The following is a 25082-nucleotide window of genomic DNA, read 5'->3' on the forward strand; positions in this document are numbered from 1 at the left end:
TTGCAAATGGCCATCATAACGCTAAGCTTATCTAACGGCCAGGCCTCTGGCTGGCAGAATGCCAGCAGCATTTTGAAAATCAGTCATCTGAAAGCATTTAGAGGAGATGGCCGTCACCTTCTCCCTGAACCTCAAACATAAAACTTCCCTGATAAGCGCATACTCCAATGCCATGAAAAGCAAGAAGTTGCTCTTAAATTCAGATACAATTTTAACCAGCTTCCTTGGGTGACACTCTGCTGAATTAATCTCACTCTACAAATAATAAATTCTTTTTTTCAGTCTTTGGAAAAGATACTGGTTGTACATACACAGTAAAGAGTGAGTGCCCCCATGATGGCCTCACTGTGAAGGCAGATTTCATTCTAAAGTTGGTTCTCCTTATTTTGTTAATTGGGATCCTTTTTTTCTTCACTGGTAGGGTGTAGCCCAGGTCCATCTACTCCTGCCTTTTGACATCAGGCATGGCCATGGCAGTTGCTACTATCAGTAAGACTTAGGGGCTTTGTCACAAGTCATGCTGAGAAAAATGTCAAGGGTAGAACATTTTTCTTTCCCCTGGAAAAGGCAAGTCTGTGAAAATGCAAGACTTGTTGCAGGTCTTTATGTGCAGACATACACAGAGGACAAAAATCTCATGAATTTTGTTACTGACCTTGTTGAGTTCTGGATTTTACTCAAAAGGAGGAATTCAGTAGGAGTACTGGGTCTCCAATTTAGAAACTTGAGAAGAATCCTAAAACAACTGCCCAAGGTCTGCATAAGACACTCTGAGGACACAACATGTAGCAATAAAGATTGATGTAAAAGCTAACAAGATTGACCTTGCAAAAAGAATAACAACTTTGTCATCATAACATTTATTTAGTTAAGACCTGAGAAGGAAGAGCTAAGAACAGCTCCTATACATTCTATAGAAAAATCCACTCTGTAGGAATGGTGTCTGTGTGGAAAAATCATCACTCATTCAGACGTCTGTTTCCCCAAAGAGAAGAAATTCTGACCTTGTCAGAGATAGAAAAAACAGGCCCAAAGGAGGAAACTGCAGTATGAAGACACCTACACAACAAGAGACTACCCTCTGGAGTAACCTTATTTTGGAAAGACGGCTGACAACAGGAAGAGAAAGATCTGCTGGCCGCTGCAACGTCTGTCGAAAGGGCTGATTCAGTCAGCTCCAACAGAAAGAGACCTCCTGAGAGCCTGCTGGGAAAACTGTTTCCCAGCTTCCAAGGATCCCGCTGCCTCAGTGCTGTGGGATCTGCTACTGGCCACAGCGGGAAAGCTGCTGAGTCAGCCGCTGAGCATCAGTCAAACAGTTTCTCCTCTGATACACCAGAGGATGCAGGAAGCAGAGAGGCAGAAATGCATGATGGTACTACAGGAGGTATCATAGTACACAAGGTAAATGCCTTTCTGGAAGAGAAAAAGAAAGTCATACACTTAATACTGTTTTATTACACTACATAGTATAGCTTAGCTTATTTGAGTAAATTAGACCATATTTAGGGGGACGCTATATTTAAGTTACTTCAGTAAAAATCTAAGCTTAAAACAATAGATACATTGGGATAAACTGGCACAGCTCTACGGGTGTCAACTGGTGACTTACATGGGCTGCGGGTCTGCCTTGGCACACTCATTTGTTGATTCAACAAACCTTCTTGAAGCTGTGGACTCCAAATAACAGCAATGGGGCTCCTTCCAGCTTCTAATTTGCACGATAAGGTCCCATGCTAGCCTTCCTGTCCTAGAAAAAGGAGAAACAAACAAAAATAGAATTTCTGGAATCCGCCTGCATTTCTGAATGGTATTATTTAAAAATTAGACTGCAAGAGATTATTATCACAGGCATACCACTTTAGAATAGACTTCCTAAAGGCAAAGCAAGTTTTGGGAAAACCTCTCAAACAATCCCCCTCACTGTAAGACACCTGTTCTCCTTGAAACACTTTTTTTTTTTTTTCAGTGGAAGTCACCCCAGCTGAATTAAATTTGTTTCCCTTGGGCCTGCATTTTCTTTAGCCAACACAACAGCTGCACCATGTGGAGATGAGCCACAAGAAGTGTAACAACACATGTTTGTGATTGCTGTATCAGCTTTGGCAGATTTAAGTGCAGAGGTCTTTAGCTGCCTTCTATTAGGGAGCTAGCTTTACAATATATACAACATCCTGCAAAGTAGTAGCAATAATATTATATATAGTTCTATGTATTTCTTGTACAAGCTGGTACAGTAAAATGAGAAAGGAACTGACTATACTTATAGCTATAAATATTGTAGTAAGCACAAACATTCTCTTTTGCATGTGAAAGTAGGAACAGAACAGGAGGATGGGTCAACTACAATAAAATCCCCCGAGACCCCTGTGCTAGCTGTTATCCAGTCCTGCAAAGACACTCAACCATTCAGAATGTGCAGTAACCGTGTTATTTCAAAGCTGCAGTAAATTTAATCTCTCCAAGAAATTGCTGAATTCCTGGAAAATAATGCACAATCTTGGTTCAGCGTGCCTTTTCTTTTTTTCCTCATTTCAAGAACAGGTGTCAAAAACTGTTTGTGTGGAGCCTAGTTCAATATACTTTATAACACAGTTTTAAAGGCTGCTTTTGAGGCACTTAATTAAGAGCTGTTGAGTACCCCACACCCATCAAAATGAGGTATTTGTTTTTGAAAGATCTTTTTGAAAGGTCAAGATAAATGTCAATAATACAGCACAGAATTGAGCATTTGTGTTTATAATGTGTTTTTCCTGTTACTTTATATATAGTGTACATATTTGTGGGCATTCTAACACAGTAGTGTGACTTCACTCTTCCTACATGTTTTCTCACTTAAAATTGCTATACCATTGCATATTGTATAATGTGCATTGCATAGTATATATTGATATTGTAATGCATTATACATTAATATGCAATGCATATTATACAACGTTGTATATGTGTCCCTGTGATTCTGAACAGCAAATTTTCCCACTGCCTAAAGTTTCAGATGTTTAGTATCTATTCTAGGATAAGGGGATCATTTCTATGCTGTTTATCTTCTCTAACTGCATTGTTTTTAATCAAATGAACCTATGACATATTACTAAGAGGTTATATCAAATAAATTGTAGTGTCTAATGTGGTCTGCCTCCAGTTTTGACCTTTCCTCTAACCTCGTGGGAGATTAATTGAGCCAAGGATGGAAACACTAGTCAAGCAAAAATCTGCGTTCATATTCACACTCCCATGAGCAAATTAGACACCACTCTTCTTTGAGAACTGATCCCCAAAGAAGTATATTTGAAAGAAACACTCTGTTGATGTAACAGATATTGGATCAGGTCCTAGAGACATTCTGCCTAGTTTCAACTGCATAAAGCAGGGATTTACTATCTATTAATATTCTTTCTTCTTTCTTCTGTTTCAGTGTTCATTGTTTTACCTAGTATTCAAATTAGCACATTCATTTTAAAATTAGCTTTAAGGAATTTAAACTGCATATTGCTAATCCGGTAATATCAGCTTAATACCACTGGTGTAACAAATTAGATCATGGAACTACAGAAATGCTCAAGGATGAAGCAATAGAACTTGTGTACTGGCTAGTTCAAGGTTACACAGAAATATCGAGTTCTCTCTTGTTTAGAAGATATTAAAATGTGATATATGAATACAAAAGAACTAATGTTTTTAAAACGATTAGCAGTTTTACTCTGTAGGGATCTATGGGAGGAGATGAACTCCACCCTGAGGAAGATAAAAGACCTCAGTTTTCTCAACTGGAAGGGGTGATTCATTTTAGGTGGAAGTGGTATGCATGTGATATTCCTCATGTGGTAAATTAACTGTTTCTATTAAGAAAGCTCCTTGCATATGGAATTCCTCTCTTTTCTTCCGCTCCGCAGTGAAAATTATACCACCACAACATTTTCTTTTTGCTAAACCCAGCCTGGGTAAAAATGGGCAGTGTTGATAGCTGTTGATGAACTCTTATTTCATATTAAAGAAATCCATTAATCTTCCACTAGTTTTCTGCTTGCAACTAAGAACATTTATTTTTAGTGAAGGAATACTGGGGAAAGTTTAGGTCTCAAATTCAATGGGGTTCATTAGCTCTCTAATCAAAGCAAAGATAGTAACTTGCTTTACGTTTTGCTGTGGTTTTACAGCCTGACCTATGTACACTCAGTCACTTCAAAGTTCTGTTTTCAGCAACAGTTCCCTTGCTCGGTAGTGACAGCAGTTTAAGTACTCATCCTGGGTAGAGGTGAGGATGTGTAAAACTCTCCCTTATTGAACCCAACCAAACCAAACCTTAGCAGAGGAGACTCAAGTCAGCACACTGCATAAAGCCAGTTCTGTGAAACTTCTTTATTTGCTGGTTTGCTGTTTCTTTAGTACACGAGCTACTGTGCAGAAGGCTTCCCACTGCTTTTAAGTGCAGAAGGGGAACATAAGTACAAATCTTAATCTTTTTCTTGTTTTGAATATATCTCTACTTTCCACGGGATGTTATCTTGTAATCAGACCCATTACTTCACAGGCAGTCATGAAATGGCTGTTCTGCCACTGAACTTTTTTTTGGGAAGTTTTAAGACTAGAATTGTATTTAGGTGGTGGGTTTTTTTTTTTGTGGTGTTTTTGGTTTTTTTTTTGTGACTGTACATGTTCTAGGAGTATCTTATTTGGACTTGAATTATGATATTCTGGCATGTTTTGATTGGGAAAGGTTGGAAAATAGTAGGAAACTGAAATGTTGTGGTTTCTGGATTTTAAAGCATTTGGAATGATTCCTCCACATACCAAACACTTGTTTTATGATATCTATGAAGCAAGATGGAGACGCATTTCAGAAATAAATAGGAAGGGTTTTATTAAAAAAAAAAAAAAGAAGTTCTATAACTGAATAAGCTGTAAGGATTTCACAGCACTGCTTTTGTAGTGCTCAGTATTCACAATATGCTTTCCGGTTGTATTGAGCTCTCCTTATTGGTCATTTGTTGTTCTGTACTTGTGCTTCCCACCTATTTATGCTTCTCTTCGATCGCTTCTGCGAGAGGCCCACAAGGGCAAGGAACTTTCCTTCTTTAAACTTGAAAGAATGGGTCATGTTAGCCTCTTGAGGGCATTGTCCCTAAAAAAATAAAAAACCCCCAACAAACTAATCTTCCCTAAACATTTCTGTCATGTACTCCTCAACTCTCAGCTCAGGAGCGAAAGGAAGATGGGAGAAAATGCAGCCTTCACAGTGGTGAAAACCTTGGGCATAAGGCCTGTGTGTATTCAGGCAGCTGAAGTTCATTTCATGTAGCACTTGCTTCATCAAGTAATGATGATTCAATCATTCTTTAGTTTTTGATACTAGTTTCCATTCTGAACGCAGACATCAAGGCGTGCTAGTTAAATGTTATTTATTTATTCTCTAGGGTGTGAGCACACTTCTTTGCAGACTGGAGAACAGATGGTTGTCCCCAGAAAGAGAGGGAATATTTTTGTGTAGAAGGGAATCCAGAGTAACCCTCAGTATTACCACAACAACAGTAATTGTTTTACAAATCAAAATAAGATTTTTTTTCAAGTCAATGGTAATCCGTAGATCCCATGAGCACAATCAATGCAGCTGTAGTACAGGCTGGAATATCTTCTGTGGTTAACTGTAAATAGCAACTCTGTATCCATGGTTTATTTTTACCATAGTGTACTATAATAGGAAAAATAGCAAATGGTTAGTCTATATATAGCCTGTTACTAAGACTGTGACCTAAATCGTTAGTCAACAGAAAAATCCTATCCTAATCAACAGATTTCTTTAGGTCTAGTAGTAACATTTTGGATACCAAAATGATGTATATTAGCCAGTGAGAGGAACTGCAGCAGTGCTGCTAAGTTTTTACTACTGCAGGTTTTTACTGCTTTTTTTAATGTCAAGTAAGAATTTTGTGAATCATGCTGATTTTAATAAAGTGGATATGGATAGCAGAACCTGCATCTGTATTGCCTATTTATTTACAGCATCTTTCTTTTGCTGGACCAGCAAAAAGTCTCCTTCCTTTTACATGACATTAATTAACCATCAAGTTGTGAATAGTTAGGGAGAAGAAACAAAAACCAATTGTTCTTCATTCCTAAGCTTGATTAAAAACTCACTTAAAAAACATCAAAACTTCAGTCCAAACTATTCTTCAAACAGAATATGCTGTTCTTTTGTATTTTATTTATAACTATTTTATGATTGACAGGGTTAGGAAAGTATATAGCAAATTCTTAGATAAGACTTCAAGGTTACTTCACATTAGACATGATAGGTAGGAAGAAATACAGGCAGAAGTCAGTTTTTCTTATCTTCTGTATAAACAAGCTGGTATTTCATTCAAGGCCTTTTCTTTAACTTTCAGCATACCAGATCGCTATCAGGCAGTCACAGGGAGAGACATGCAAACATGTTGTTGTTGACTATTTGCCTATTGAACTTATGAATCGGTTTCTAAGGAAATCAGGCTCCTGCATTCATTCTGTCTTTGTTCTTGCCTGCCGTTCCTTGCCTTTCTCCTCTTCACAACCATTCGTGACTTAGCTGGCTAGTATTAATCATGTTTAATGAAAAGCTGGAGGTCTGTAATTATACTAAGTTCCTATTTTTACAAAACTCATAAGTGACGTGTAGAGGAGGGAATGCCCTGTTTGCGGGGCAGTCCACACCATGGCAAGGGAAGAGTAAGGGAAATTCTATCCTTAGGTGCTGGGTTTGGGACCACACTGTGGACTGACCTGCAGCCTTCTCCTGCAAGATAAACACCTTCCCCTGTGAGGTGAACATCAGGTTGTGCTGCAAACACAGGACACTTGTAACTTCGTGGGGTAACATCGGGGTGGGCGAAGGCACGGTGTGTTATCAGTGATGTGGAGGGTTCAAGGACCACTGAACGGGGGGTATGCTTGGGGGTCTATGCAGGCAGTAAGAATATTGCAGGTTTTGGCATGCCAAGGGGGTGAGTGGAGCTCCACAGGACACTGAGGGACAAGGAACACTGAGGACCCTGTGAAAGAACTGCGGGGCTACTGTGGTGAAAGAGCAGTAAGCACACGGGGAAATGGGTAGCCCCCTGGATGTGATGAAGGGGTATTTTGTTTGGAGAGCATAAGGTGTTCGTGACATGTATTTCTTGGAAAACACATACTATTAATCCTGCTGTTTTCTAGTAGTGCCATGTACTAGTTACAATGCACATTGTTAAATAAGCCTGATCGAATACCTGTGGAAGTAAACGCTGCTTTTATTTGCTACCAAACGAACAAGATAAGGCTCCTACTAGAACATACATAATTTATTTGCATGATATATATGAATTACTTTCAAGTATGTATTTGGAATTTAAATCTTACCATTAGTAATACCTGTTAGAAACTCATACATGAACTTCTCCAGTAATTTTTATTCTTCTCAGGTTTACTATGAATTATGTGCAACTGAGGCAGAATTGACATCTTGGAACTTTCTGTTACATGTATTTAGGGGCTGTCTTAGCTGTAGGGGGTCTGTCTTAGCCTGTGATTATACAGCACCTAATACCCATCCATGCCATCATGAGTCTTGACTCCATGCAGTATAAGTAATTATAATAGAAATTATTTTATCTGTTTACAAAAGTACATTGTAATATAAAATAATTACAGTACTCAAAAACTAAGTATGGTCTTCATCCATCCATCCTTTGGTCTAAGGAATTACATTAGATGTTGATGCCAGTTCTGCAGAGAAGGAAGTCCTAATGCATGCTGATAAATTGGTGAAGTAGATTAAATACTTCAGAAGAAAAAGAGTAATTCAGTTAGTTTTCTCCTGTATTTTTAAGATTTGGCTTCATTAAGCCTTTTCTTACTCACCTGCCTTCTTAGGAGTGTTATATAGTTCCACTGTTGGAAGAAATCATGGGAATATTCATGTAGATTGTCTGCAACTTCCTCATCTCCATGTTGTCTAGACACCAGCAATCTCATAGTATATTCATGCCTCCTGAACATCTAGCCTTCCCTTGACTGGAAAGCCTGAATGAGGTAGTAGAACAGAGGGAGTCTGTTTTCCCTTCCAAAGTTCCTTCTTTGCTGGTGGCTAGGTACAGCATTGTAATGAATACCAAATCAGTGTTGCATTTCACAGCACAGTTCCCAAATTCATGTTGCAGGGGAAAGGTGAAATGGTGTTATTTATTCCAATATAATTGACTGAAAATATAATTTGAAAATTTAAGAGATTAATAAAGTGTTCTTGAACAATAGTGTGGTATATGTGTCATCTTATTGGTATTTTATTTTCAGCATAAATGTGCTTAGAAATCATTCTGGCAGCTGTGTAAGGCACAATTGAAACTTCTATGAGAAAGGTATGGGACTAGTCCATATTTTTTGGCACTGTCTGCCTCATTTAGCTTTTTCTGTTTCAGACATCATGGGGTTTTTCACACTTCTCTTTTTTTAGTGGCATAGATCAAGGACATTTCTGCCACTTCTTCCTCAATTATCAGGTAGTCAGGGTATTTTCTGGGAGTGGGGATTGTGGTATTAAATAGTTTTGAATGAAGAGAGTGACTATCTAAATCTGCTATTCTTGGACAAATTTTCTTTCTTTCAAATCTTTCTTGTTTGTATCAACTGTAGTTAGAGGGGGAGAGAAGAATGGCAGATTAGGCTGTTTAGCCAGCTTTTTCCAGAGAAAGAAATATATCTGTGAATGAGGAGAGGGAGCACTCCTTGGCTCCCTTTGTCTTGCTGTTACAACTATAATATAGCACCTGTATTTTTTCTAAGACCTCTTTTCCTTGCTTGAATGTATAGTTTGTCACAGCTTTGGCTTGAGAGGGGGAGCTGGAAAAAATTTATCTCCTCTGAAATAACCTGAAACAAAATATTGCCTTAAAGATTTGTGTTAAAGGATGTGGAGACAGCCTCTGCATTCCAGGAGTACCACAGCCATATAGGGATGTCAGGCTTCCCTTCATTAGGTGAAACTGTTTTTGTCAGTGGTTATAGCCAAACACCCTGTAAACCAAATTTGGACACGTGGCATCTTCTACCTGCCTGACCTCACTTGTCCTAGAACTGGGAGACGGGAAGTCTCGCTGGGTTCTTCCTCACTACTTTCTAATACGCTCACACCACACTGCATCTGAGGCATCCACTGGCTCCTTCTCCTGGGTGGTTTTTTTTGGCATCTCCTACAAACTGTTGTCTATGATATGTACACATCTGGCAGTACTGCTGGTGAGCCACTCTGCCCTGTGGGATGATACTGGGAAGAGCTCTGTGCTAAACTGTTGTGCAAAGGAAGATGCTTTATTGCAGTTTTTCCATGACTCAGAAAAACAAAGAAACCTAAAAGGTCATATGGTGGTGTGTGATTTGTTTTATGGGTTCATTCAATATTGCCATTGTGTATGTAGCCCAACCACAGTGAGTCAACTGGATTGGACTGAGTCAGCCAAAGTAGAGGACTTGCACAACAATAGGACTTCAGTCGTTCAAAATTCCCTTGCTAATGAACATCAAAGAGATGAAATTAGGTATGAAGTGTGGATTCTTTTTAGGCGCAAGTGCTATTGTGCATCTAAAATCAGTTTAAAGTGGAACTTGGGCATTTTGGTATTTTTATGGATCTTGTCCAAGTGTTTTATTGCCTTAAACTTCCACTAGTTAGGCAAATAAACATATTTTCAAGAAAGGATACCGAAAGTGGCTTGAACATTTAAGCTTTTCATGTATTGACTTGGCTGGATCTACGTGGGTGCTTTGTCAGTATCTTAACTTGCTACATGAACAGCAGAAAATCAGAAGTTGTAAGGTCAAGAAATTGCAGATAATTTCACATGGTACTCGGTGCCCTAAAATCTGCTTGAATAATTATGTGAAAGATTGAATAATTATGTGAAAGCCAAAGCTTCTATTGCTTTGCAGGGTAACTTGTGTATGCTTTGGCATTAAAAAGTCAAGTGCCTGGTGCCAGCGCTTTTCACTTCAAAGCTGTACTGCCAGCCAAGCCAGCTGGGTAGAGCAGCTCCCCCGTCCTGCCATGACTAACTTCAGTCTTCCTCTCTGCAGTGCTCTGGAGGCAGTTGTCCACGAAGAGATCTAACTTTTCAAGGAGCGGTTGCATGCAGCTCGGCTCCGAGCGCGGCAGCCCCTAGGCTGGAGCAGACGGACGGATGAAAGGCGCAGGCCGCCCGGCAGCGCTGCCCCGAGGCGACGGGGCCTGCGGGTGGCAGCGGGTGACGAGCCGCCCTCAGCCTCCGCCTCAGGCCGCGGATCTGCCCCGGGCCTGCCCTCGCCCGGCGGCCCAGCTCCAGGGGTCGCGGGATGAGGTGAGCGTGTATGGGAGGGACGGCTGTCGGTTGCCTCGGCGGCGCCTCAGAGCCCCGAGGCTCCACTTCTTCGCCCGCAGGACAAGCCCCTCCGGGCGCCCCATCCCGCGGGAGCGCGTCCGGCCGGTTCCTCGGGAGGACTACACCTCCCGGCGTGCCCTGCGGAGCATGCCGGGAGCTCGGAGCCTAGGCCCCGGCGGCACCACCGCCTCCATGTTCTTCCCCTCCCGCCGGCGCGACACCGCCCGCTCCTCCCGCCGCTCTGAGCGACCTCCGCACCGCCCCATCAGCACTTGCGATGTCGCGGGTGTAGCCAGTGAGCGGCGCGGAGGGGCGGGCCTCCGCCGGCAGCCGGGCAGGCCGCGGTAGTGGCGGGTGCCTGAGCGGGGCCGGGAGCGGCGGCGGCGGCGGCGGCCGAGGGAGGGCGCGAGCTCCGTTTAAAGGGCCAGTGACTTCGCGCGAAAGTTGTGGGGAGTTCAGCGGCTGCCGGCCCGGCGGTGCCCAGGGGCTCGGCCGGGAGCCCCCCTCCTGGTGGCGGGGCCAGGGGGCCAGCAGCGGCATGGAGCAGGCAGCGCCCAAGAGGTAACGACCCTCCCTGGCCGCTCCGGCCCCTTCCGAAAGCGAGCGCGGCGGCACGGCCGGGGTGACGCCTTGGACCGGCGTGGGGGACCGGGCCCGCCTGCCCGCCCCCCTCCCTTCCTGTGCCCCCGCCGGGCTCGGTTAGTTCCGGTCCTGCGGGGCTGTGAGGAGGGCGGCGGGGCAACGGGGGGTGTGTGCTGAGACCTGCTTAGCGGCTGGAGGGGTTGTGTTGCGTTGGGAAAGGTCTTTTGGAGGAGGGGGCTGTCCCTGAAATCATCGTCCGGGGTAAGCGTCCAGGGGGAGGCAGAGCCCTTAGGGGCTGGTTGGGTTGTGAGAGGAACGTTTTAATGTGAAATAAGGGAAACTTTATCTCCGAGAAGAGTGCTTTATGGTCTGTGCGCTTTGTGGCTCACGTCTGAGGGAGAAACCGGCTTAAGTAGTTGTTCTTATCTTTCCACACCAGAAAGTGCCCTTGTGTCCTGCTGGTGGAGGGATGCTTGTGGGGGTGGGGGTTGCATAGTTGCAATTGCAAATCAGGGAGTGGGAAGAGGCAAAAATCAGGAATATTCCCACAGTATGTGTATTTTCTGAAATACATAAACTGGCTAGTCATAATGGCATTAAACTAAAAGAAAGGAGATTTAGATTAGATATTAGAAAGAAATTCTTCACTGTGAGGGTGGTGAGGCGCTGGCACAGGTTGCCCAGAGAAGCTGTGGCTGCCCCATCCCTGGCGGTGTTCAAGGCCAGGTTGGATGGGGCTTGGAGCAACCTGGTCTAGTGGAAGGTGTTCCTGCCCATGGCAGGGGATTGGAAGTAGATGAACTTTAAGGTCCCTTCCAACCCAAACCATTTTGCGATTTTTATGATATTAATTACTACATGGTATGTTGTTTGGTTGTTTTTTTTTTTTGAGCATTTATCATTTGTCTTTTTGTGTGCATGTGTAAAGATGTGAAACCATGAGCTTTTGCTTATAATGTGACACTGTCATCTTGCTGCACAAAATAATTTTGCTTTGATTGTATTGTAATTGTATTAAATGTAATATTTAAATTGGAACAGTCCTTTCTTGGAGGTAGTTATGTACTACATAGAATGTAGTATGTGGTACACAGAATGTAGTTACACAGTTTACATATATACTTACTGTCTTAGCACTCCAAGTCTTTTACTTCCTGTTAATGAAAAATCTAGGGACTGCACAGTATAAATTGATGGTAGAGGATAATAAATGAAATTTTGTATTCTACTTTAAAACATTTACATTCTACCTTTAAAATTCTTTGAAACAGCTTCCTGCAGGATGACGGGACTTGAGAAGAATGCGGTCTTGAACTTCTGTTTTCTCCTCCAATAATACATCAAGTAACACTATCTACTACTTGAAAACTTTGACCGGGAATTGATTAGTAGTTGTTATGCAGAGCGTTTTTAGCAGGCAGTGGAGCAGTATCTACTACCGAAAAGTTTGACCAATAATTGTTTTGTAATTTTGCAGAGTGGTTTTAGCAGGCAATGGGGTGAGGAGGAACAGGCCTACTACACTGTAGTTTCAGGCTGACGTTGCTGCACGTGTCAAATAAAGGAAGTAGGACAGGCATTAGCAAGGGTTTAGGAGAAGAAATAGGAATGTTTGAGGAGTAATCAGCGTTACCAGCACCAGCACTAAGCTTGGGATCTGGTGGTATCAAAGGATTCAAAATGAAAGTTGAAGTTAACATAACCTACAAGATTTTTATTTTATTTTATTTTTTTTAAGATCTGGGATTTGCTCTGACTTTATTACTGTGCGTCTGGCCTAATTGAAAGTGAGGAGCTGTTGAAATACTTAGATTCGGTCAGGAAGAACTAGAAAGCTGATGAAGGAACTTTTAAACTGGCGTATTTTTATGAGGAGCTAAGTTGCGTGCAAGGGTAAAGAAAAGTAGCTAGAGATGCAATTCTGTCTAATACTTAGTTTTTAATCATAGAATGGTTAGGGATGGAAGGGACCTTTAAAGATCATCTAATTCCACCCCCTGCCATGGACAGGGACATCTTCCACCAGACCAGGTTGCTCAAAGCCCCGTCCAACTTGGCCTTGAACACTGCCAGGGATGAGGTATCCACAGCTTCTCTGGGCAACCTGTGCCAGAGCCTCACGACTCTCATAGTGAAGAATTTCTTTCTAATATCTAGATCTCCCCTCTATCAGTTTAAAGCCATTCCCTTTTGTCCTATTACTACATGCCCTTGTAATAAGTCCTTCTCCAGATTTCTTGTAGGCCCTGTTTAGGTACAGGAAGCTGCTCTAAGGTCTCTCCAGAGCTTTCTCTTCTCCAGGCTGGACAAGCCCAGCTCTCTCTTGCCCATCTCCTGCACGTTGCTGCCAAATAAAAGGCTGCTTAACAAGCATGCAGCATGTAAATTGAGGCTTTTGCAGCCCTTTATTTAAACTTGGGCAGTTTAATTTTCACTGAAATACAATTTTTTAAATTTTGTGTGAAGGGATAAACTTGTTTTTTAAAATAGTCTGTGAAAGATGTTTGTAATGTTCATGTCAATGGGCATATCAGGGCACGTGGATGACAATTGTCAAATTCCTCCTGAAAATGACTGGACAAAAGTGTAAGTTTGCTTGGGTTTTATTGGTAGAAAACTTAGTGTAAGTGCTCAATACGATAATATAAACTGTCTTACAGGTCCTTCTACTTGTGTGAATGATATAAAGCAGCGTAAATGTCTCAAGGCTTTCACGTGCCACTTCTATTTCTGATGACTGCAGTGATTTCTTTTGCTACCTTCTTTTTTAATATATCAGTTTAATTGATCCCAGCCATTCTTTTAAAATGTGTCAGTGTGCTAGTTCTTCTGAAAAATAGACCCACCTATATTTGTTTCGTGGAGCAGCTGTTCAGTTTTTCATAACTCATGACAGTGATCGATGGAGTTACATTCTTCAGCCCTGCTTTATTTTTGTTAGTTTTCAGGGTATTTTTTATGCCTACCTCTGTAGCACATCACCAATTTATTTTGTAAAATCTATATGTAATTACTCAGGAACTAAACTCATACTTTGCTTTTTTTATATTTTGTGTGGAATATCTCTTACTCTTTCAGGTCCCAATTCAGATTTTTCTGATCTTTATGCTAGAGTTGGTAGTCTTGTGTGCTTCTCATGGTTTCTGCATTTAGTTATGTGGAGTTTTGCTGATGTACTCATGATGTGTAAGATTCTGGTCATGCTAAATATGACTGTTTTCTCCTATCAACTGGATTTATGAAAGTAAAATTCTCTGTTAGGGTGTGTTGCTCTTGTTTAAGACAGTAGGTGTTATGCAGACAGTTAAACCTGCTTGGAAGAAGAAAATCCTTTTGACAGCTCTTGTCCCAGAATTGTAGTTTAGTTAGTCCTCCTGCTTTCAGGAACAGCTTTACTTCTGGAAGACTGCTGAAGTAGCCCATAGTCACTGCCTCATGATTTTCTAGACAAAAACCCCCCAAATTACTTTCTAACAAGGTTTTATACTTGTCTTCTTTGCATATCCTTTAGACTTTCAGATACACACACAAGCACACACACACACACACGTATATATATGTGTGTGTGTGTATGGCACTTGCATCCTGTGGCCAGAATAAAACAGTGCCTGAATTTACCAATTTACTTATTCTGTTTTAAACACTTGTGTTATGAAAGTAGAGGACCCATGAGGAAGAAGGATGAGACACCTTCTTTCTCTCTGGTTGTTCTTGAGCCCTTTGTTTTTTCAGTTCGCCTTCCCCTGCCCCCATGTATCTCTAGTCATGCCTTAGCAGATAGGTATTTTGCTGGGTGCTCATAGAATTAATTTCCCATGTAGAACATTTTGTTTTTAAAAAAAGCAGTGATCCTTCCAAAATGTTTGGTTCTACATGTCTTGCCTTCTGCATTTTCAAGGTGTAGATAGTAAGGCACACACACACCGAACTCCTGATAAAGAAGCTGATTCTTAAGTCTTAGATGTGTTTCTCTGTCCCAAGTTTTAGTCGCTTGTTTTTAACCAATAAGATAATATTTCTAGTCATCTTGTATTACACTTAATGCTTTTCAGCCAGTTACCACAGTTATCTTCCTCCTTCTTGCTTCTTACAAAGTTTTCATAAATGCTTTCTTTATTGCAACCTTTGCAGAACAGTGTATCACATTCTGTTCTGTAGTTAAAGAGCTGGAAATTCTATTAAACTTCTAGAAATAGAAATCATTAAACAGTTTGAGCCATTAGGATCTTTCTGTGGTACAAAGAACTGTGTTGTTAATGCTGTCACTTGAGCATCGGGCATAGCATCTCACTCTTACAATATATTTGTAAAGGAATTCACTTTGAGCAGTCTATTTGATGATGAAATTCTGGAGGTTGATCTATTTTTCTTCCTTTAAAGAAGTTCAGTATTTAGATGCCGTAGTGTTATTTGGTCTCATAACATGTTTGTCAGAGTTGGATAATACGAAAATAGTTTTAAAACTACAGAATGCTTATTTTTTTGGTCTCCAGGTTGCCTCTTAATTACTCTGGATAATATGTTATTTGACAATGACATTGGTTTTGATCTTGATTTCCTGCAAGATAGAAGTTCTATCTTTCTGCTTTCTAGTCTGTAACAAGCAGAGAGAGGGCAAAAAAGGAAGCAGAGTTACTATGTGTTCCTGTGTTTAATTTGTAGTCCACTTTTGCAGGCTTCATTTAGCTGCTCTCATTTGTGTTTTGTGCTGTTTCTTGTGTTCATGAATTGTGCCTTTGCTTTGCTGTGGAGATTTTTATTCTCCCTTAAACACACATGCTTGCCAACTTCCTGCCTGTTTGCTGTGGCAAACTGCATGGTCTTTAGAGGAGTTTATCCACCTTTCGTTACTGATTGTGGATGTTTTTTGTATTCATGTAATTGCTGCATCTGTGAAAGAGTTTAATATATCGATGTGTAACTCCCTTCCCCTGCCTTGTTTAACACCAATTCATATGACCTGTATGCTTACACAATTACTTTAAATTTTTGTCTTTACTTAGATGGTTGGCAGTAACAAGTCTCTTCTGACCCAGGACTTCCTTCATCAGTCATTTCACTTGAATTTGTATTAGTTCTGTATATCACAGAATTGCATCTCTTAATATAAAGGAGTTTCTTTTCAATATGTTCTTCCAGTGTTAAGATTTGTCAGTCTTTTCTGTCCATGCCCTCCTCTCTTCCCCTAATTCATATTCATTTCTAGGAAAGTGTCACAGGATAATGTATTTTCCATAAGTTCTCATGTTCTGCTGTGCTTCAAAGTTTTTTTTTTTTTCTTTTTCTCCCCCCCCCCCCCCCCAATGGAATACATTGTCTGTATCTAACACTACAGCACCAGCTATGCTTCAGCTCATCTTCTACTTTAATAGTACCCTTGGCTATCATTTAGAGTTAACTGGTTATTTCAGTCTTGCAGCAAAATTCCCTATAACTTTAAGGGTAAAGGATTTACATGTTGCAGCCACCCAGCTGCACTGCAATGTGTGTGTGGTTATATTTTCCTGTGCTGTGTTCATTGTCAGCCCTATTGCAAGCTTACAGCCAAGTTGTGTTCTGAGATCTGCCAGGAGTCTGGGGGGACTGGATAGATGGGAATGCTGGAGGCTGGAGGAAGGCTAGGTCTGCTTGTAAAAGACAAAGGATAGTGGTAGGACTGGGTAGAAGGCATTGGGAGAAATTGTAGGGTAATACTGAGTGATTTGAGACTGCGTGAGAGAATTGGAGGGCAAGATACAGTGGTGTAATGTAATTAGAGATTTTGTTGCACCTGTCCCTGTGTGCATTCACGAAGATGCAAAAGGGAGTGCCCCAACTCACCTGTAGGTTCAGTGATCTGCTACCACCTGTGAAGGTGAAGTGCTGTCATATGCTCTCAAAGTCATCTTGACTTACTGGTTTCTGCTTTTAACTTCATGTAATTCACTGCCTTATAAGTGGTATAGTTTAGAAAGTGGACACTTCATGTGGGTGAAGGACTGATTTTCTACTTTATCTTAGATAGCAACATGGCATACTCCAGGCAGTAATGAGCATGTGTTTGCATGCTGGCTGCTCTTTGATGAAAGGTGAGCTTTATTGTGTTCTGTGGCTGTTTCTACTTTAGCAAAGGAAGTGGTTTGGGCAATGAATTGGGCATGAACATGCTGCTTGGAATTGAGCAAGCCAGTGGGAAAGTCGTAATGACAAAAATTGTCATAACTTTCTCCATCTTATGTGATGGTTGATTAAAGTTTTATTGCTGGCCTTTAATTAGGCATTTTATTTTCATTGGAATATGTTTTTCCTTATACTTATTTTTCCCTGTCTGCTCACTTGTGTGAAAATTCGCTTGAGTTCTGATCTACCCCCCAAACAAACAAACAAGTAACTTTTGTCTTTCTTTTAGCAAACTGAAAAAGCTAAGTGAAGATAGTTTAACTAAGCAGCCTGAAGAAGTCTTTGATGTTCTGGAGAAACTTGGTGAAGGGTAAGTGCAGCTATTTATAAGGGGATGGAACCAGAAGGAAACCGTATATAAAGCATGTATTGCAATATTCAATTACAGAGAGAGTGATAGTCCTAAGGAATGCTTTCCTAGACAAGTTTTAATAATAAAGCAAATGCACGTATCAGTAAACTTCCATGCATCCCCGTATATATTTATGCATTTTTTGATGTCCCTTGTTTATTACACAGCAAAGGTGCTTGTGCCTGGAGTTAGATACTCTACATCTTGATAAAGATTCATTCTTCAGAGGCATGTCTTTCCTGAGGTCCCCATAGAACCAAATTTTTTGCAGCCTGAAAAACCCCTCAAACTTCTGCATGAATACATAGCTTCTGTGACTTTTAGGGTTTCTGCATAATGGACATGAGAAGCAGTTTATCTTGTTTAAAAAAAAATGAAATTCCCTCTTTTATTTTTAGGTCTTATGGTAGTGTGTTTAAAGCAATACACAAAGAATCTGGACAAGTTGTAGCAATTAAACAGGTCCCTGTGGAGTCAGATCTTCAAGAAATAATTAAAGAAATCTCTATAATGCAGCAATGTGACAGGTAGGTATGACAGTTCTACTCCCCTTCTAAGAGTGTATGTGAAAATGTATTTGTACTTGTGAATATAGCTGAAATATATGTAGATGCAAACTTTTGTTACATGGAAAATTAAAACAGTCTGTGTTGGACAACTTACTTAAAGGAACTACTTTGTGGACCTCCTGCTATCCTTAGCTTGGGTTTAAGGATGTACAAATAGTCTACATAACAAACTGTTGAAAAAGTAAGTACTTGTCTCTGCTTAGAACTCTCTGTGCTTGCTTCAGTTTACTTGTACTGGCAAGCCTGAAGGTTAGTACTTCCTGTAAATGTCTTAGGCCTTGTGAATTCAGAGTTACCTCCATTAGAAGATTGATAAAGATGTTTCTAGCACATGATTAATGGCTAGAAACTTCCAAATTAGAGTTCTGTCAGTTGCCTTTTTCATGCAGGAACAGACTTTTAAAAAGTGAACAATCTTGTAATAGTTCTGAAGAAGGACTGTTACCTTACACTTGTTCTCAAATGGTACATCGTATGACTGCTAGTATTGTAGGAATGGAAGCCTTAACATCAAATGTCTGCAAGGATGCAGAAATTACTTTGCATTTCCTCTCTTTTATGGAGATACCAATTTCCTATTTGTGTATTTTTTAGGATAATCTTTTAAGGTTTTGTCTGTAACTTTGAAGTGTGTCAAACTGTAATTTTTAACAACACTTGCAGTGGTGATTTTTTTTTTTTGTTTGTTTTTTTGGTTTTGTTTTTTGTTTCCCCTTACTAAGAATTCATCTATTTATCTAACTTTTGTTCCCAATCTAGTCCCTATGTTGTCAAGTACTATGGCAGCTATTTCAAGAACACAGATCTATGGATTGTTATGGAATATTGTGGAGCTGGCTCTGTTTCGGACATCATTAGACTTCGTAATAAAACGGTGAGATTTTTTTTAATCTATTTTTCCAAAAATATATGACACTTATTAAAATTAAACTGTGAATTAAGACAAGCCAAAATAAAAGTCACAGTTACAAGACAAGATCTCGATGCCAAGGGGTGTATGTGTGCCTTGGTTCCTTAGGAAACAAGCTCATGCAGTTGCTGACTATCTGTGGAGCAATCGTCAGCAGAAGCAAATGCATTTTGAAATATGATGATCCTTTAAGTTTCTTGAAAATTACAGTTTTGTAAAAGGCAAAACTGGTGGTGGCTTCTTCCCCCTACCCCTTCCACCTCACAGTGTATGAGCAGGCCATTTAGTACATGAGTGGTTTGGAAACAAGCATGGAATTGTCTTGCTCTCTCTCAGCAATTAGGGAGCATGAGAAGTAGTTGGTATTACTTAAGGAATGAGAAGGGGAAGGGATATCGGTTAAGGAATGTGAGAGGGAACCAAAACAAGGGTTGTATGGAAGAGTCTTAACAGGCTTACAACAGCAGTAATGTAAAATTGATCTGGGTGTGCTTCGTACAAAAAGGACAGACTTCGATGTCGGAGGCTTTTCAAGAGATACAACTGTAGTGGAGTAAATGGGAGTTCTATCATAAGTGGGTAGTTGGTTTAAATATAAAAAGAGGTGTGAGTAAATGTTCGTTTTGGGAGTACTACATGGGTCTGTGCTATCTCTTTGGGCAAGAGAGTAGAAATACTGATGAGAAAGGTTATATTCCTAGTAGTAAAAACAGGGAAAGGCTTGAAAGACTTTGTGATACTGTGTGTCTAACTGAGAAAATAAGCATAAGTAAATGTGAAAAGGTATGTTTGCCTTGGTGGGGGAGGCAAAGCCTTTATATACAGGTTCACAAGTACTTCAGCCTAATGTTTAGAAATAATTGAACAAGTAAACTGGTTGCCAAAGATTACAACAGTATCAAGGACAAAAGAGAACTTCAAAAGTTAGAGAAAGGTGACAGGGATGGTCAGAAGTTAAGAATACTTGTCTAGAAGGAGATATTAAATGTATAGGATATTTCTTTGTTGAGAAGAGGTACCTGGAGGGAGAGATGTGGTGGAAGGTTTTGAAAACCGTGAGTAGCACAAACAAAGTGAGTTAAGATATGGCTGTATCTTACTGTTTATTACAAAACAAGAGTTAGTAGATCCAAAGCAAAAATTTTTTCTCTACACATGATGATGAGATCCACTTGTATAGTTACAGGAGATCTTATTAGATGCTACAAGTTTATTTTCAAAAGGCAATTGAGTAAGACCAGGAAAAAATTACTGTGGCTGAACACAGATATTTAGTGGCTGGAGCAGGAAATATATATGCTTCAGATCTCCAGGAGGGTGAAGCAGACAACTACCACTGTTTACTTGATGTGTGCTTACATTCAGACAGGCTACCAAGCTAGATAGAACTCTCATTCTGGCTTAGGATAGGGTGTGTTCTGGTGCATATAACAAAAAACCCCAAACAAATAAACAAACAAACAAAAACATCCCAAAGCAAACTCCTCCATTTCTCATTTTGCCATGTGTATGTCTTGCAAGTTTTGGAAGATTGAGGCAGAGGGTTTGGGCTTGTTTGATTTTTCTTGCTCTTTGTGGAAGAGTGACCTGATCACCAAGACTGCTGTGTGATTGAAAGTTTGTGACCGTGTTACTGGAATGAGGCTGCTTAAAGTAATTCAGCATTTTGTTAGTGATCTTAAAAAAGTATGTATGTATATATACACACACACATATATTTAATTGAAATAAGAAGTGGTTTCACTGTACTTCTCATGAGAAAAAAAGAAATGTCCTCACTTGGAAGTTAGGAGGGAATTGATTCCTACTTTGTCAGAATGTTTGTTGATTAGGCCTAGACACACAGGGTTATGTGTTCCTTAATTTTCCTAAGTTGTCAAATGAAGAGTGGCTTGTGTGGGCCAAGAAAAAGTTTATTTTCTGCTTCTTTGTATATAAGAAAAAGAAACCGAGGAGGAGAGAGTTGAAGTAGGAACCCCTACTTTAATGCAGTGGTCATTAAGATTATAATTTGGAATCTATGATCTTAAAGGTCTTTTCCAACCTAAATAATTCTGTGATCGTATCAAAATAAGTCATAGCAAAAGGTGGATGTCTCCTCATATTTGGGGAGGAAACATTACTGTGCATTTGCCCTTGTTGCTTATCTCTAAAACTTAAGAATTTACTGGTCATCTTTTCTGGTATCTGTGGTTCCCCATCTTCTTCAAAAGTTTTGTTTGTCTAGAAGATGAGCAACCCTGGACTTTAATGGACAAAAAATGAGGGAAACAGAATTCAAAAATAATTGTTTTTATTTAACAGACTGTTGGGAGCCTATTCGTTAGAGAGGTTTTCAGCTTGACAGGAGCAGGTTCTTGTCCAAGATGCCCAAGCCACTACTTTGAAGTTAGATCGACCCCTGGAATTTTGCCTTGAAGCCTTCTAGTGTGCCAGGCAGATCAGCAGCACTACAACAAACTTATGATGCCTGTTAGCTCATCTAAAGTGTGGTGTTAATCAGTCCAAGGTAACAAAGCTATGTGTCTAGTTTTGTTTGCTTTTCTCAGAGACTGATTTGGGAGATACATGTATCATACAACCAAACTGTGGGATTGCAACCAGAAAGGGCAGTTCTGCTGTTGTCCTCCATCCTGGCCGATGAGTTCCTGCCTTTTCCGTGCCTCAGATGCAGTGATTGTGTGCGGCTATAGGGTAATCTTGGGTAAGATTGATGATCTGTCTGATGGGAAAACTCTTTCCTCTTTAATTTATCCTTCCCACCCACTCATAAGCTGACTTGGGACTTAATGGCAGAACAGTGGCTTGATCTGATGCAAAAGAGACATTAGGAGTGAGCAGTGGGGAAAGGGAAGGAAAAGAAGGAATGAGACCGACTTTTTCAGTGGTAGGTTGCAATAGAATGAGATAATTACAATGTGAAGCAATACTTTAAGTCCTACTGGCTGCTATTAACATATGGGAGAGTATTCACACACCAGCAACTCTGCCTCTTCTGATAGTTTAGGGTGCACTTGCTCATCTACTGGATTATCTGGGTCATTCTAATCCTGTCTCTTTCAGGGGCCAAATTCAGTGGCTGTAGCATAGCACATAGTGGCTGTGCAGTGGGTTTATCAGACAAAACCTTATTTGGGACAGCATTGTAAGTGACAACTGTAGCAATGTGCTGCGGTACAGGTGGTATGCTCTTTGGGTCCAGAGGTCCTGCGTCTTATATCTAAACTGTGACTTCCTTTACATACCAATTTATTTATCAATTACGTATACATTGCCTCATGTATTCTTACTGATTATCATCTCCTATGTTTCCTTAGCTAATTACTTTTTTCTTTTTTCATGTGTTTAAGCTCCAGTAATTCAAATGAATAGTATATCTGAATCTTTAGATGCTGTGTTTGAATGTCCTCCTGGTTTTGCTTTCTCTATATGCTACCATGGGGGTCCAGGGCAGCCCTTTGTCCCCTCTCTGGGCTAGAAGGACTTTGCTCATAAGAATGTTGTTTTGTAGTTTTAAGCAGTCATGTTTCTCAGTAATTTCACAGTTTGGCCTTTGCTGCACTGAAGTACATGTGATTTGCAGCTGTAGATTGGATATCTAAGACCTAATGACTCTCCTATGTTTTCTGTTTAAGTAGCATCTATCCCAGTATAACTTCCTAAGTTGAGCTCATATGCATTAATTAATTAATAGCCAGCCAGTCCATACACAAAGACTGAAACCCCTTCTGTGCTGGCTAACTTGTTTAACTGATCTCGGTGTCCGGAAGTTATGGCAATGGACAAGTCCATCCTGGATATACTGCTGACCATGTTCTGTTGGTAACTCTTGAATCAATAGGCTAGTCAGCTGTGTTACTGTTCGGAGACTGATGTTTAGGGGTTTGAGGATAAGATGGCCAGCCTGCAATTCCTCAGATTATTCTTCCTGCTATTTTTTGAAGATGGTTTCATAAGGGACATCCCCTGATTGCTGTAACTTTGTAAAGTAGTAAGAAGTAGCCTTGGGTTGGCACTAGCCAGCTCCTTGGCACCTTTGGATGTGTCTCATCTGCTTCCATGGATTTGTATTTGTCCAATTTACTAGAGTAATTCCTAACACATTCCACTTTTCTATTAGGCCAGAAAAACCCTACTAAAGACTGATGAAAAGAAAATGCTTAGGAGATTTCTGCATTGTTTGTCAATAGATTGACTGCCCCATTTAGTAGCAGGCCATGCTGCTTTATATGTCCTTATTAATCTGTTCCTGCTTTTCAGGTAGAGTCATAGAATGGGTTGGATTGGAAAGGACCTTAAGATCATCTAATTCCAACCCCCTGCCATGGGCAGGGATGCCTCACGACACCATGTCAGCCAAGGCTCTGTCCAACCTGGCCTTGAACAGTGCCAGGGATGGAGTATTTGCCACTTCTTTGGGAAACCTGTGCCAGTGTCTCACCACCCTCACAGCAAAGAACTTCTTTTTTTATATCTAATTTTTTTTTTTTTTTTTTTTTAAATCCTTCTGATATGCTTTGGTTGTAGCACATTAACTCAGTCAGGAGTTCCTAGTTTGTTCAAGATGGTCTCCTGCTCTTCTTGCTCATTATCTTGCATGTCAGGAGGGACTGTTTTCATACTTCGAGGTGGTTGCCCTTGGTGCTCAACCAGCTCTTTGAGGTTTGATTGCCCTTTAGGGCAGCATGCCCTGGGATCCCACTTGCTAGTTCCTTTAACAACCTGAGGTTTGCTGTCTGGAAATCTGGTTCTGCTACTTGCTTTTGTCGCTTCCTTCTGTATCTTAACCTCTGCCATCTCATAGGCACTTGCCAATGCTGCTGCTGCTGCCATCCCTGTGGAGTTCTTACTCGTGAGTAGTTGGACTAGTAGAACACTCCCTGTAGTGGGCCTGTACAACACCTACAGTAAAAATCATTACTGCTCACTCTTGGATATTTTTGTACCCTGCTGTGTTGCCCTCCCAAGAGGTACTGAGGTGGTTGACACCTCTGTGAACAATGGCCTATGATCAGAGGCTTCTTCCAGTGCTGAGGATAACTTCATCTACTTCACCTTTTTGATTGGGTGGTTTGAAGCAGATGCCATGATGGTGTCCACCTTTTGACCTATAAACTCTTAACAAGTTAAAGGTTTCTATAGCAGAGCTGCATGTAGGTGTAGAGCTCAGCCCTGCCCATCCTTCCTGCTTGTGGCTTGTGAGGAGCCTGCATCAATCTCTCGCAGTGTTCTAGCTGTGTGAGCTATCCCGTTGTGTCTCTGATTCCAGTGGCTCTGCATAGCCTGTGCACAGGTCTGCAGCTGTGCACAGGCTGGCAATTCTTCCTGTTTCCAACACAGGCTGTATACTTTTGTACACAGGGTTTCAGATATACCCCTGTTTGCCCTACTTTATCTTAAAAGGAGTGAGAAAACCTCCTGTGGAATCTTATCTGATATGTGCTTCCCCATTCTCTGCCCCTCTGCTTACCTGAAGGCTTTGGTTCCTGTTCCCTAGTGAACCCAGTTTAAAGCTCCTCTCACTACATTGGGAGGCCTGTTGACAAAGTTACTCTTGACCTCTTTTGTCAGGTAGATGATGTTTCTCCCTAGTAGTCCGTCTTCCTCTGAGATCCTGTGTTCATGAAAACACTAATGCTTTGCTGCTGTTAGCAGGCCTGCTGGAAGGTGGTGATCTGCAGATGCATCTGCTTCTGCTTGAGGCTTTCTTCTTATCTGGCAGGATCAAGACCACCACTGCACTGATCCTTGTTCACCTAATACCGGTTATTCAAGGTCTCCCTTGGTGATGTTGTCAATGAGGGTGGTGTGAGCAGGTGCGTAGCTTGTGAGCCAAGTGATCTGTTTGCAAATGTGTTTTACATAATGGTAAAATTGTTTTTAAACTTTATACAACAATGAAAACTCAAATAAGTGTTTCTGGTTTGAAAGGCATGTGGTTGTATTAAGTGACCTGTGGTGAGGACTTCCATTGAGGTTCTTGACCTTCTTCACAATGCTTCGTCAGAAAAGGACTTTGAAGAACCAAACTAACTCAATTGCTGCTTATCCCAACTGTGTGTAGACATGACAAATGCATGTCATTGTGCTACTGAATCATAATTAAAATTCTGTTTTAACTAAATTTTAATTAAATAATTAAAATGATT

General features: G+C 40.7%; 1 protein-coding gene across 3 annotated transcripts in view; it reads left to right on the forward strand.

The window, feature by feature from the left end:
* The first annotated feature begins 10541 nt into the window (after positions 1–10541).
* Positions 10542–25082, forward strand: part of STK3 (serine/threonine kinase 3) — a 124210-nt gene continuing 109669 nt past the window's right edge. For all 3 annotated transcript variants that reach the window (XM_030511381.1, XM_030511399.1, XM_030511389.1), the window contains exons 1-4: positions 10542–10922; positions 17332–17412; positions 17853–17981; positions 18783–18897. In XM_030511381.1, coding sequence (XP_030367241.1) covers positions 10900–10922; positions 17332–17412; positions 17853–17981; positions 18783–18897 — 348 coding nt within the window. In that variant the 5' untranslated portion in view covers positions 10542–10899. The remainder of the gene's footprint in view (positions 10923–17331; positions 17413–17852; positions 17982–18782; positions 18898–25082) is intronic.

The sequence above is a fragment of the Strigops habroptila genome, chromosome 1, assembly GCF_004027225.2.
Source record: "Strigops habroptila isolate Jane chromosome 1, bStrHab1.2.pri, whole genome shotgun sequence".
Classification (NCBI taxonomy): domain Eukaryota; kingdom Metazoa; phylum Chordata; class Aves; order Psittaciformes; family Psittacidae; genus Strigops; species Strigops habroptila.